General features: G+C 43.5%; 1 protein-coding gene across 1 annotated transcript in view; it reads left to right on the forward strand.

The window, feature by feature from the left end:
• The window catches only part of SKAP1 (src kinase associated phosphoprotein 1), a 277591-nt gene that overhangs the window by 222665 nt on the left and 40632 nt on the right, over window positions 1-14294 (forward strand). The window contains exons 5-8 of the mRNA XM_082704834.1: window positions 5439-5516; window positions 6367-6450; window positions 9590-9714; window positions 12811-12874. Coding sequence (XP_082560960.1) covers window positions 5439-5516; window positions 6367-6450; window positions 9590-9714; window positions 12811-12874 — 351 coding nt within the window. The remainder of the gene's footprint in view (window positions 1-5438; window positions 5517-6366; window positions 6451-9589; window positions 9715-12810; window positions 12875-14294) is intronic.

The following is a 14294-nucleotide window of genomic DNA, read 5'->3' on the forward strand; positions in this document are numbered from 1 at the left end:
TTTACGCTGTCTGGACTGTTACCCTAATTAACAGGTTTTTATTTTTTAAAGATTTTGCTTTATTTATTTATTTGACAGAGAGCGGTCACAAGTAGGCAGAGAGGCAGGCAGAGGGGGTGGGGAAGCAGACTCCCCGCTGAGCAGAGAGCCTGATTCGGGGCTTGGCCCCAGGACCCTGAGATCATGACCTGAGCTGAAGGCAGAGGTTTAGCCCACTGAGCCACCCAGGTGCCCCCTGTTAAGGAGTTTATTAAAGAAGGCCACGGAAACCAAATGCAAAGGAGATTTAGGACCAGTGACCACCAGACAGGAAACTACTACCCTCCCAGCCCTCCCTGCGATATTCTTCCCCTGCGTATGTTTGAGGCATTGTGAAGTATGTGACTGTTGCTTGTCTACAAATGTACATATACCAGCAAACTATGAGTGGATTGGAAATGCAGATGGTGCTTTACCATCCCCAGCCTTCAAATACTAAATTTTCTCCAACATCATCCACTCAACGCCCCAGGGTTCTCATCATGGGTACTGCAAGGGGGGAGCCTGGTAACCTTCACCCTGCCTGAAATTCACTTCTTGTAGCTATCAGTCTCTAAGCTGGAGTTTGGTCCCTTTCCCAAACGATTGAAAAGAACTTAAATTGAAAGGGAAAAACAAGGATGAGAGAGGTCCACGGCTCATGGGACATGTGGGGGTTAACAAAAGATGTTTTTTTTTAAAAATCATTGATTTTCATTTCAGGTTGGTTTAACAAGAAACCAAGCCAGCTGCCCATAATGAAAGTTCACGGGCATCTGGTTGGTTTTGCAGGGGCTGCAGCCTTTTTGCAGTGAAATGGTGTGGCCTCTTGTGCTGTTAGCCTTGTGCTGCGGTGTTACCAAGTGATTTCTCCAATTCTCTTTTCTCAGTGGGCTAGAACGCAGCTGATTAAATAGGCCGTGACTCACATAAGCTCCCGTGTCTTTTTTATTGACTGCTTTATGGAAATGTATCACACTCTAAAGGGTCCCCATTGTTGTTGCGGTGCACAGCTGACTGTGGAGTCCTGTTTAGCGCTGAGAGATGGAATCCTACTCTGTCGTTTTTTACTACAGAGTTGGGTGTGGGTGGGAAACAAGGGTTTAAAGGCATCTGGATGAGGAGAGAAAGATGTCTGAGAATTTCTTTTATCTTCATCTGCCATGAAAGTTGGGTGGCCATCACTTCTAGGTAACACTTCTCTACTGATCTTATCTTTATAGCCCCACATCCTTCAGCTAAGTGAATCTTTTCTTTATATGGGCTATTCTGGGAGATTTAGTTAAGTGCTGTGGTAGAGAGAGATTATAACACGAATGTAATTCTGTTTTGTGCTGATACAATGTGATACACCCTTAGGTTTATCCAAGAAGGCCATTTATTCCCAATAAATCTAAATCATTTCTATTTTTTCATTAAGACGGTGATATCTTTTTTTCAGGTAATGGGCAAAAAGCCTTGATTATTTTTTTAAAATTGTATCCTTAAATATAAATGTTTTTGCCTTAAAATAGCAACTCATGCCATTATTTGCGGCTTCTTCCTATTTTTATTATCATCCTGCAGAGCATTTACATACTTTCTCTCAGGCATTAAGAAGCTCTGCAGATCTGTTCATTTGCCAGGAGGTGTAGACTCGAGCACAGAAGGCCCCTCCTGCCTCATCACCCCAGGACCATGGCTGACGTGGTGCGTCCTAGGATCACTGGTTCTTGATCAGTAGGACTCCGAGCAGACACTGAGAGATGAGACAGCTGGATTGCCACAATCGCTTCCCATCTTGGTTTTTCTGGATTTGTCTGATAGATCATGGAGCTAATGAAATGGAGCTCGGCGTCAACATACACTGAGAATGATTCTGTTATTATACTCACCACACAGTGCCTTGTACTGAAGACCATCACTAGAATCGAGATTGATTTGATTCGATTTCCTAATTTTTTTTATTTTCAAATAAAATTTTCAAACTTCACCTATCATCCCCTTTTCCCCACTGCCCATAAGGGGAACCAGGCAAGAGAGTTCATCAGTAGCGATCCCTTCTCATAAGAAAGCAACATAACACATCTTGCTAAAAACGCAGCGCATTAAAATACTGCATTTCTAGCTCTGGTACTCTTCAGAATCTATTGGTGAATAACCAAGAGAGAAAATTCAGCAACTCATTCCCTGCCCAATTTTAGCAAACTAAGTGTGACTCTTCGGGAGAGAAGCTGGTGACGAGGCTGACCCCTAGTTTCCTAGAATTCGTGACTTAGAGTTCAAACATCTCGGCAGCATTGTGTCTTTGTTTTCTTGGTGGTGGCATTCTTGGGTTTCGGTAGGTGGGGAGAGAAAAGCCTCATGCTGATAATGTACTGAAAGTAAATGAAATTAAATAAGCGAAGCACTGCTCATCTCTACTTCCTTCCCCCCTGGGTAATTCAATTCAAACTCTCTCTCTGATGGCAGCTCGCAGGGACTGTCTCTGTCACCCCGCTGGGGCCTGGAGTCTTAACATCTAAATAAAAGTTTCACTCAAGCATTTTTTATGCTCCTGCCAGCAGGATCAGTGAGCTGGTGTGGGCACATTAATGTAATATTCATACTCACAGACTCTCCCCGCACACGAGGCAATGTCTTCCCATTTTCATAATTATAGATGTTCCATAAAATGGCATTTAGATCTGCATTAAAAAAAAGGAGGCTTGGATTCTAATAGAACGTTTAACACGTCTTTTATGATTCAGACTCTCGGCATCTTTAACAAGAAGCTGTGTCTCTAAGTTTAACAAGACCTTAGGAAAGGAAAAAGGAAAAGGACAAAACTGGAGGAAGGGATGGATCCTCCAAGCTTAGGAGATCCTGTTCTTCTCATTCCCTTCCGTCTTTCTGTTAATTTTTAGGCCTCTAGGAGCACTTTTTGCCAGAGCTGCAGAGAGGACGGGGTCTCCTGCAAAGGACCTTCCTTCTGAGCCACGCCGGGTCCCCGAAACCCAGCCACTCCGCCTTTAGGGGTTCAGTTTGTCTTTTCTTGGAGAGTGTTTTCAGAGAGGCATTGGAATTTTCTGAGGGCTGGGAGGAATGCAAGGATCCTAGACAAATGAACTTCCCTTTGCCGCTGCTCATCTCCCGTGTGCACCCTGAGACCCATCTGGGAGGATTTATAGCAGCCACAGAGTTTGCTCACTGTAGAGCACACAGATGAACGTAGTCCGGGAACAAGGAAGTTGACAGTAAGGACGAATAGAAAGAATCAGGCACTTCGACACACGAAAAAAGAAAAACTCTTTGGATCTCCATGTTTAAAACTAATTTCAAAACTGCTTAGAAGCAAAAGGTAAAATATGAGTTGCATTTTCAACTGTCTGAAAATGTGATTTTTTTTTAAAGATTTTATTTATTTATTTGACAGAGAGAGATCACAAGTAGGCAGAGAGGCAGGCAGAGAGAGAGAGGAGGAAGCTGCAGGACTCGATCCCAGGACCCTGAGATCATGACCTGAGCCGAAGGCAGCGGCTTAACCCACTGAGCCACCCAGGCGCCCTGAAAATGTGATTTTTAAACAAGAAATGTTTTAAACAAGAAGTAAGTGCCAGCTCATAGCCACCCCTGAATAAGTGTTAGTTATTGTAGATTAAAAAAAAAAAAAATTGAGCAATTGACAAAACATTGATTTCACCCAAAATCTCAAGGTATTGTATAGGTTACCCAGGTGATTTGTATGGGGTTGTGCCTTAATTTGGTTTGTGTTTTATTCTGATTTCTAAATCTATTAAGGGAAACCAAAAGAGCTTTGGTTTTGGAGACTAAAAAGAACAAACATTAGGATTCTGCTAGGCCATTCCCTTCATTTCTCCTAATTCACCTGGCTGGCTCTGTCAGAAGAGCACGCAATTCTTGATCTCAGGGTCATGTGTTCAAGTCCCTTGTTGGGTATAGAGTTTACTAAAACAATAAAACAGACTTTAAAAAGAAAGAAATATGGAGGTGCCTGGGTGGCTCAGTGGGTTAAGCCGCTGCCTTCGGCTCTGGTCATGATTTCAGGGTCCTGGGATCGAGTCCCGCATCGGGCTCTCGGCTCAGTGGGGAGCCTGCTTCCTCCTCTCTCTCTGCCTGCCTCTCTGCCTACCTGTGATCTCTCTCTGTCAAATAAATAAATAAATAAATTCTTTAAAAAAAAAAAGACTTTATTTATTTATTTGATAGAGATACAGCGAGAGTAGGAACATAAGCAGAGGAAGTGGGAGAGGGAGAAGCAGACTTCCTGCCAAGCAGGGAGCCCGATGTGGGGCTCAATCCCAGGACCCTGGGATCATGACCTAAGCCAAAGGCAGACACTTAACGACTGAGCCACCCAGGCGCCCCTGGACTTGTATTTTTTTTTTTTTAAGATTTTATTTATTTATTTGACAGAGAGAAATCACAAGCAGATGAAGAGGCAGGCAGAGAGAGAGAGGGAAGCAGGCTCTCTGCTGAGCAGAGAGCCCGATGCGGGACTCGATCCCAGGACTCTGAGATCATGACCCGAGCCGAAGGCAGCGGCTTAACCCACTGAGCCACCCAGGCGCCCCTGGACTTGTATTTTTTAAAGGGTTTTTTATTGTTTGCCATTCTTGTTCCATTTTATTTTTCGAGGAGTTCATTCCTTCCCATTTGTCTTTGACCCCTCCCTTCTGTAAAACAAGTATAAACCTCAGTAGTGAACAATGGATGAGGATCCTCACTTCTCAATAAATTTGTACCTAACGAAGCTGACTGGAAGTCAAGGATGTTAGCGCATACGTTTGAAGGCCAACGCCAGGTCCAGAGTCCTCTCTCAGTAAAGGCTCCCACCGTTCTTAGACCCTTTCTCATAGTTGGACAAAACCAGGGCGTGGCACTTACTACCAGTTCAGCTTGCATAGCCCTTCTCTGTGCAAACTTAATAAAATTTATGTTCACGAGGTAGTTTTCTGTTTTGTTGTTTTCTCTTTTTTTCTTTTTTCTTTTTTTAAGAATGAGTGTGAGCTTCTTACTGTCACAGAGGTGGCTGCATTTATGGTGAACTCTATCACTCATTAAGCTTTTCTCTGCTGGTAGCTATTCATTTGACTTTTGATCGTCTCAATGTAGATTATTGCATTTGGAGCTTATACCCACAGCAAATTCTTAATTCTCTGGAGTCCTTTTCTTGCCAATCAGTACATATTTCAGCTATTTCTCCTTGCACAAACTAAGGTAGCTTTCGATCATTATAAGTGATTTTGACATTAGATATAATTAGGAAGAAAGAAAATTTGCTTTCTCCCCCCGGTCATATAAAAATTGTTTTATTTTGTGCTTTGTTTAAGCAACTGCCCTTCTGTGCCCCCTTCATTAATGTGGATTATAGAAAGGAGCCTAAATAAAAGAAAATCCTGCCAGGTTTCAACAAAGCATCCTGTTGTTGTTCCTTTTAGGAGTGGAAGACCTCCTAAAAGGAGCTCAAGAGCTTGATAACATCATCAAGCAAGGATACTTGGAGAAGAAAAGCAAAGGTACTGACCAGACCCACAGGTCTCAGAACGTTCCAGGAAGGGAAGGGAAATGAGAGGAAAGAGGGCTAACACAGCAGGTGCTTTTTCTATGCCCAGTTCTGTGCTCAGGAGGGGGAAGGCCCAAAGGAAGGCGGGAGAGGAAAAGAAGTCTGGTGTGTGTGTGTAGGCTGAAGAGAGATGCCCCAGACTCTTCAGGCCACTGTGAGCTCCCTCGGGATAAGAACTGGTTCTGCTTTGCTCACCTGGTACACAACAGGTGCTTAATAAACACTTGTTGAGTGAATGAGTGATGATCTTGTTCTCATCTCTCACTGTGTTCCCATAGAGTAAAACTATGTTGCCAAGAGTGTAATTTTGCATCCTGTGTGAAGCAACCCAACTGCTGACCTGTCATTCACTGGATTAAAGTCAATCCTGCTACCCTAGTAAGCCCGGGGTCCCAGGATTAGCTCTCAAATGCAAACTGCCTTAGTGCAACCAAAGCCGTTCTCATGCCCCCGGCCTGGAGCATCAGCTTGGTTTGCTAAAAGGCACCACATGAAAGTATCACAGAGCATTTGAAAAGTACTAGACAAGATTAGAACCCGAAAGCTATAAAGGAAGATAGATAGTGGGACAGCCATGAGGGGTCAGAACAGGCAAACCCTGTTTAGAATCTGGACCTTTAAGTGAGCGAGCCCTCTGGACTCTGAGTCAATATGGGATAGCCTGCGGGAGTGCAAGGGAGGGTTTTACAGTCCATTAACCTAGGAAATAAAACAATAACACACTGGACTGTGTGTTGGACTTTACAGACTCGTCAGTGGCTGTAGTTACCTGAATTTATGTCCCTTACTGCTGTTCCGTCTAGATCACAGTTTCTTCGGATCGGAGTGGCAGAAGCGGTGGTGTGTTGTCAGCAGAGGCCTCTTCTACTACTACGCTAATGAGAAAAGTAAGTGTTCTTCATTTGCACAGCAGCATCTCACTCCTGGATGCAAGCACTTCGTAAATTCTCAAGCACTTAGATCTCAAGATAGCAGTCTTTAACTAACACCCATAAAGGGACATGCTTGGGAAAGAAAGGGGCTTGGGCTTGGGTAAGTAGCACCTTGCCCATCCCCAAAAACTCAGCTGCCAATTTAGAAATAATTTCCCCTTTAAACACTAGGATCGTGTGGTCAGCATATCAAAAGGTTGTCTCTGGGACGCCTGGGTAGCTCACGTGGTTAAGCATCTGACTCTTGGTTTCAGCTCAGGTCATGATCTCATGGGTCATGGTCTCATGGGTCATGGGATCAAGCCTCAGGTCAGGTTCTGCACACAGCGGGGAGTCTGCTTAAAAGTTCTCTCCCTCTGCCCCTCCCCCCACTCATGTGCAAGCACATGCTTGTGCTCTCTCTCAAATAAATCTTTTAAAAAATAAAATGAAATGTCAAAAAAGTTTTCTTTTATTATGACTAATATTATCAAGGTTGAACACCTTGGCATTCTTTTTCTTTTTTAAGAGTCTCAAACTGTCAGGGCACCTGGGTGGCTCAGTGGGTTAAGTCTCTGCCTTCGGCTCAGGTCATGATCTCAGAGTCCTGGAATCAAGTCCCACATCAGGCTCTCTGCTCAGCAGGGAGCCTGCTTTCCCCTCTCTCTCTGCCTGCCTCTCTGCCTACTTGTGATCTCTCTCTCTCTGTCAAATAAATAAATAAAATCTTTTTTAAAAAAAGAAGCTCAAACTTGTTATAGACGTTGATAATATCATTAAAATATTTTTTAAAAATCTGAGAAGGATTTGAACAGGTTACTGACAGCCCAGAAATAGAACCCCTGGGCTCAAACTCTCTAAGAATGTGCTCTCAACTTTACCCTACTGAGTACCGGGAGATAGTCCAGTGGACATCCCTAGAGCCATGGAGTGTTGAGACCCAAATGTTTGCTGTGCCCAAGAGACACCCTCCAGCCAGATGGCAGCAGCAGTGAAGTGTTGACTCAGGCCAGAGGCAGCTTCTTAATGAGCCACCACTGAGTCCATCAAGCACAACCCTCAGATGCTATCCCTAGAAGACCTCCCGTCCGTGCTTAACAGTCACTGAGTTTGTGAGAAGGAACAGGATACAAGCACAAATTGGAGGCAGCCACAATTAAATACAAGTTAAAAATCATCATTGTAAGTGAATACAAACTTTCAACAAGGAACCCTCCTGCATACTCTAACTAGCCCCAGGAATAATTCTATGAAGCAAGAAAGAAAGAAAAGCAATGTGTCGGTTCTTGTGGGGGCTTTCTTCAGGATCTGCCCCGCTTGGCATAGAGGCCAGTGACTCCAATAAACCCTTCTTTTTCCTTCCATGCTCTGTTTATCCCCTCTTCCTTCCTTCCCAGGACTATGCATCTCCCAATGCCCAGATACCCAGTCCCAGGGAATAATGAGATATCTACCCAATGGCCTTCAGATTTCCTGTTCCTTTGTTATTAAGGTAGCAGAAAGAATTGCAACTTTGCTAAATGACTTGGCCTCCTTACGATTCGCCCTTGGGCTTCAAGGCAGTTGGCTCACCCTGCCTTTCTGCCAGCCACAGGTATCCCTGACTTCATCTTGGATTCACCCTCTTACATTCCCCAGAGACTTTCCCATCCAGGGGTTCAGTGTGAAGCCTTACTTGGCCATCATAGTCACATAGCTCAAAAACCATGCCCAGCTTTTCATCCAACCCCCAGACCACTCTCCAGCCCAGCAGACACAATTTCTTCCCCAAATTCTAGGTGTACAAGCCAGCCAGGAGCTATTTTCTTATTTTAAACCTTCCAACTAATATAACATTTACATAATTGTAAAAACGTTTTCATTTCCTTTGCATTTAAATAAGTGGTTGGCATATCTGAATACAAAGCCAGGAACCACATTCATTCATTCAGAATCCTCTGTACTCAAGGTGAGAGAGTAGGAGAGGGAGAGACTTGGAGACTTTTATGGACCATTTTGCCGTCAGGGTGAAATAAAACCTGGTGACCAAAGAAACAACAAAGCATTTTAGTGGCCAGTTAGAACAAGGAGAGATACTTTAAGAAAAAAGATTCTGGTGTCAAAAAGCACTGTTGCATGGCTCCCTTCTCACCAGTTACTTCTTATTGTGCCCAAGACATTTTTCTTAGCAAGTGTAGAGTGTTTGTGCGTTTCTTTTAGCTCAACCAGGTAAAGATAGAGTATTTTTCTTTTCTTTTCTTTTCCTAATATTGTCATCACACTGCCACCTTTCATCCTCCTCAAAAAGCATGTATTAAGCAATCCATTGCACATGATAACAGGACACAAATCATCACCCAGACACTGTGGTTCCCCTCCTCTGTATGTTCTGCCTGAACCACACCAGGAGGACACACAATCACTGGGAACCAGCCCCTCTTTTCCCATTCCTATTAGTTTATTTTTTTAAAAAAAGGTAGTGACAGGCAGAGTTGTCTCTTCTTTCCTTCCCTTAGTCCTGTTCCTCCTCCTTCATTGCCCAATGATAATTACCCGTTCTCTGCTACTTCCCAATTTGACCTCTGGGAAGAGGGATAAAATACTGAGTTTTAATTATTCTCCCTCTAGCACCAATTCCCACCTGACCAGCAGGAGGGGGGAGAGCAGTCCAGCCCAAATGCTGCATAGGGCAGAGGAAGAGATCCCAGGAACTCATCACACCCCCTGCGCTGCTGTCCCTCCCCTCGAATGTGAGCTCTGCTGGCCCTGATAATAATGTGCTACAGTTCTCTAATAGCCTTCGAGAGCCTCATGTTTACAGCCACACTCTCCCTGCTGTAATAATTCCTTCCTCCTGTTATTATAGATCTCTTAACATTCTAATAAATTCTCTGTCTCTGTTGTACTCTTTTGGCAAAACAACCTTTCATGTTGCATTTCCCTAGCTTGGCAGTGATCTCTGCCTCACTGTCACGGTAGCCTCTTCTTAAGCTTCCTTAATAACCTTTCCTTGACTGTTGTGGTTCCTCGGGGATGCAACAGCTGTTTCGGTGCTTTTATCTTACATTCCAGAGAAGATGCCTTCCCTTGGTGGTTGCATCTCTCTAGGGATACAGGGAGCTTTCCTGTCTTGCAGGCAAACAGCCCAAGGGGACCTTTCTCATTAAGGGCTACAGTGTACGGATGGCCCCCTACCTGCGAAAAGATTCCAAGAAAGAATCCTGCTTTGAACTGACCTCCCAGGATAGGCGCAGCTATGAGGTAGGATGAGCCGCGGAGATGATGGTCCTCATTCATGTTGTAGTTCTGTTCCATGCTGCATGTGAGCCGGGGATGCTCCGCTGGGTTCCGTCCTCTCTCTGTCACCCACTCATTTCTTACCCGGACCTTTCTTTCTTGACATGTCTTCACCTTTGCTCTGTGATGCCTTCCTTCCTCCTCTCTATGGTCACTTTCATCCCAGATACTGCCTTTGGTTGGTTTCCGCCCCTCACCCCCGCCCCCCGCCCCCAGCTTCCCAATCTCACTCCAGAGTCTTGTCTGTGGGAGCACACAATCCAGTTCCATATTCATCATCTCTGATTTCACACCTTCAATTCCCATTCTCTTTATTTTTTTAACTATCTTTACTTCCTTCCATGAAACCCAGCAAAAGAAAACTCTGACTTTAGAATAAAAAATAGGGGCGCCTGGGTGGCTCAGTGGGTTAGGGCCTCTGCCTTCAGCTCGGGTTGTGATCCCAGGGTCCTGGGATCGAGCCCCGGATCTGGCTCTCTGCTCAGCAGGGGGCCTGCTTCCTCCTCTCTCTCTGCCTGCCTCTCTGCCTACTTGTGATCTCTCTGTTAAATAAAAATAAAATTAAAAAAAAAAGTTATAGAATAAAAAATAAGTTATTTTCCCAAAATCATCTTGCTATCCCAAATAATCTTCCTGTGTGTAGACACATTGTATATCTCTGGAAGGACTCCTAAAACATTGGAGACAATGATTAATGGCAGTAACAGTGATAAATGGAGGGACAAGCATACCAGGGTTGGGGTGGGAAAGGCTTATTCTTTACTGTGTCCATTTTATATATTTTTACATAATATAGTAAGTAATATAACTAAAGCATTTATTAATTAAGGAAAATTTTTAAAAATTCTGACTATGGGAATGTCATTTTCTCTGAAAGTATATTTGTACATGTATATACACACACATACAAATATTGTTTCCTGCTTATTGGTCATTTCTATCTTACCATGGTTTTGCTAAAACAATTTGGAAAAATTTTAGCTAAATTTTCTCATAAAAAAGAGAAAAGACATGATAAGGTTAATATTAACCACTCAAGTAACCCTAGGACTCTTCAGTTGCTTCTCAGTACTTATCCTTTTACGTTTCTACAGTATCTTAAACCTCATTTTGATCAAATGACCTAGGTCTTCAATATGGAATTTCAAAAAAAGGTACTTTTTTTAATTTAAAAAAACTTCATTCTAGAGAGTCCTTCATTGATAGATAGATAGATAGATATATGTGTGTGTGTGCGCGCACGTGTGTGTGTGTGTGTGTGTGTGTGTATACACATATTTATATGACAGATGTGTACTGGGCATGTATCTAAGTTATTTTTATTATTCAGTATTGACGGTGCCTCCTTCAGATAAAAATTTATATGACAAGTCTAAATCAATTTCCTTAGACATTTCTTATGGAAATGAGTTTTTAAGAAATCGAGAATGACAATGTCTATTAATAAGTATTAAGCAGGAATCTAGGTTTCTTATACAGCACATATCTTTATCTTACCCTAACGGCCAGATAATAAAAATGTTTTTCAGGAACAGTCATTTCAAGTTGATTCATTTAAAATAAAAAATTACTAAGGCTTGATGCTTGACTGGCTTGTTTTGTGACTCAGAATGTAGAGTTTGTTTACTTCTTTTCTTTGGCCCATTGAATCCAAGTCATTATCATGGTCTGTGGATTCTTCCTCTACAATATCCTTTGGATCCTCCCTTTCTTACTTATTCCCACAGCCATCACAATAGTTGCCCCAACCACTAGAGGACCAGTGAAATCGCCTTCTAGCTGGTCTTCTGTCTCCAACTTCTCCCTTTTCGAATCCCTCCTAGCCACATCTCTTGAAAGAATCTCCCACATCTTTTCCTAGAAAACAGGAAAATTCTGTCTCTCCCTGTTTGTCTTTTTTTTTAAAAAAAAGGAAAATTCTGTTTTTTCCTAGGAAATAGGAAAACGGTGGTTTCCTATTGCCTACAGTTTAAGTCTGAAATCCTAGCAGTCAGAGCCCCTTCACCATCTCCTGCCGGACCCGCAGCATCCATGCATCACCTGGTACTGTTCTCCGCTCAAGCTCATCTGCCTACCTTCTCCCCTACACAGTGGTCTCCTTCCTAATCTTCTGCACATGGTTCCCCCACCACGCCGTTTCCACCAACTCTTTTAAAATCTAACCAAGGGGCGCCTGGGTGGCTCAGTGGGTTAAAGCCTCTGCTTTTGGCTCAGGTCATGATTCTGGGGTCCTGGGATCAAGCCCCACATCGGGCTCTCTGGCCAGCAGAGAGCCTGCTTCGTCCTCTCTCTCTGCCTGCCTCTCTGTCTACTCGTGATCTCTGTCTGTCAAATAAATAAATAAATAATCCGACCAAAACAGTATTACTTGCACCAGCTTCTCTGGCTTTGCTCCAGGCAACAGAAGGTGCTCCTGTGTTCTCTCAGCCCCTGGCTCTTCCCAAATGCACCTATTTCACAGGTTCCCATCTCAAGTGTGTATCTTTTCTCCATCACTGATACATTGTTCTTTAAAGTCAAGACTTTGGGTTTGCTTTTTTTTTTTTTTTTCTGTAAACGTTTCTCCAAAAAATGCCTGATGAGTGCGTGGATAATCAACTGAATGCATGTGAACGTGAACGTCTGGACTGAGAGCAGTCCGCGCTGGGTGTACAGAATGACTGACGAGAACTATCACTTCGAGTACGATTTTGATTCTTGTTTTCTAAATATTAAGCAGACAGAATCCTCAGCTTTCAACCTGACTCTGCAGCTTGATGCCCAAGGCTCTTCTCTTTAAACCTACTTGTAGGCTGGGTGCCTGGGTGGCTCAGTGGGTTAAGCCGCTGCCTTCGGCTCGGGTCGTGCTCTCAGGGTCCTGGGATCAAGTCCTGCATCGGGCTCTCTGCTCAGCAGGGAGCCTGCTTTCCCGCCTCTTTCTGCCTGTCTCTCTGCCTACTTGTGATCTCTGCCTGTCAAATAAATAAATAAAATCTTTAAAAAAAAAAAACTACTTGTAGGATTCATGGAAATTTTGTGAATTCATGAAGGTGATAAATTAATTCACTAATTTTTCTCTAGTTTACAGCTGCCAATCCAGCCGAAGCCAGGGACTGGGTGGATCAAATCAGTTTCTTGTTAAAGGGTAAGTATCCTTATTACCGTAACAACACTTGCATAGATTTGCAGTTGAAGTTATACTGTGTAAATATAATCCCAACCTTCAATTGTATTTTGTATTGTATTCGTTCTCCCTCCTACCATCCCTTGTAACACAAATAGTACCATGTATGAATCAGAAGATAGAGAAACCATCAACCTAGAGAAGACCTCTGTAGTATTCGTAATCACTAGAAAAGGAGCTTCTGAAAACTAGCTCAGCTCAATTTGGTGTCTCCCAAACCCTTATGTTCTGGAAAGGAAATCCATTATATCAAATGTGAAGTCACCTACGTGCAGTTTAGGCCCCCAATCTTCTTGTTTGAAACTCAGCAGGAAGTATCAAGGTGACCTTCATCAAGCAAACTCTTCTTTCCCAAACCACAGTAAAATGTCCCTTGCTTTGGGATGGGAAGAGTCCTGCCTGGAGATGTTGAATGACCGCTCCTAGAGTACCCTCTGCTGGCCAGCCAGTAGGCACAGCAGTGACAGTGGCCCGGAAAGACTCATCTGGGAGTGGCCTGGCAGGTAGAAGCAGCCAACCTGAGTCTGTCACTTGGCATCAGATAACCCATGCTAGACCATCATGGAAGGACCCTGCTGCTGTAGATAGACAGAAGCGCCAATGCTACACCCAGCCCAAGACCCAGGGAGAAGCACACCAGCCTAAAAACACCAAGCCTTTTCGTCTCTGGTGTTTTTTTTTTTATTCTGCTATAAGGTTTTATTGTAGATAAAAAGAAGGAAGCACCAGAGCTTTAATTACAAGAATTGCCTATTTTGCTCAGTTTATGCCTTTGCTATCACAAAAACAAACTATTGCATCTACCAAGAGCGTCACGTATAATAGACTGGAACTAGGCAAACAGGAACATTGATGGCAAGACTACAGGGTACACTCTCATCTAGGTGCCGTGGATTTATGCGTGTAATATACCCCTAAGTGTGTAAACCTCAATAAAACTCAAAGCAGCTTTATTGAGCTGTACCCTGTGGTACTTTCAGAATCCCACATTGAAGAAATTATTCATTCCATTTTATTTTAAAACAAACAAAATAATAACATATGGTTTAAGCCACAAATGTGTCTTTGATCCCTTCCTCATATGAGGTGGCACCAGAATTCCAATGAAGATTGTTGCAAAATCTTTATTAAATGCCTAATCAAGCCAAACAGTTTTATTGTGTTTTGAAATGAACGTCAAATGTCTCTCCATCCATGCCTCCCCCAGAGGACCCCAACGGCACTCGCCCATCCTGCGGAGGCCCCTTGCAGGGTTTCAGAGAGGCTTCTGTACTAGACGTCTGAGAGCAAACCTTCCCAGCTCCCCATTAAAATAAAAAACCAATCTCCCTCTCCTGCCCTGTGCTCCCCAGTGCTGGAATGGCTCAACATCCTCTCCGCC

This window comes from Mustela nivalis, assembly GCF_964662115.1.
Source record: "Mustela nivalis genome assembly, chromosome: 17".
Lineage (NCBI taxonomy): Eukaryota > Metazoa > Chordata > Mammalia > Carnivora > Mustelidae > Mustela > Mustela nivalis.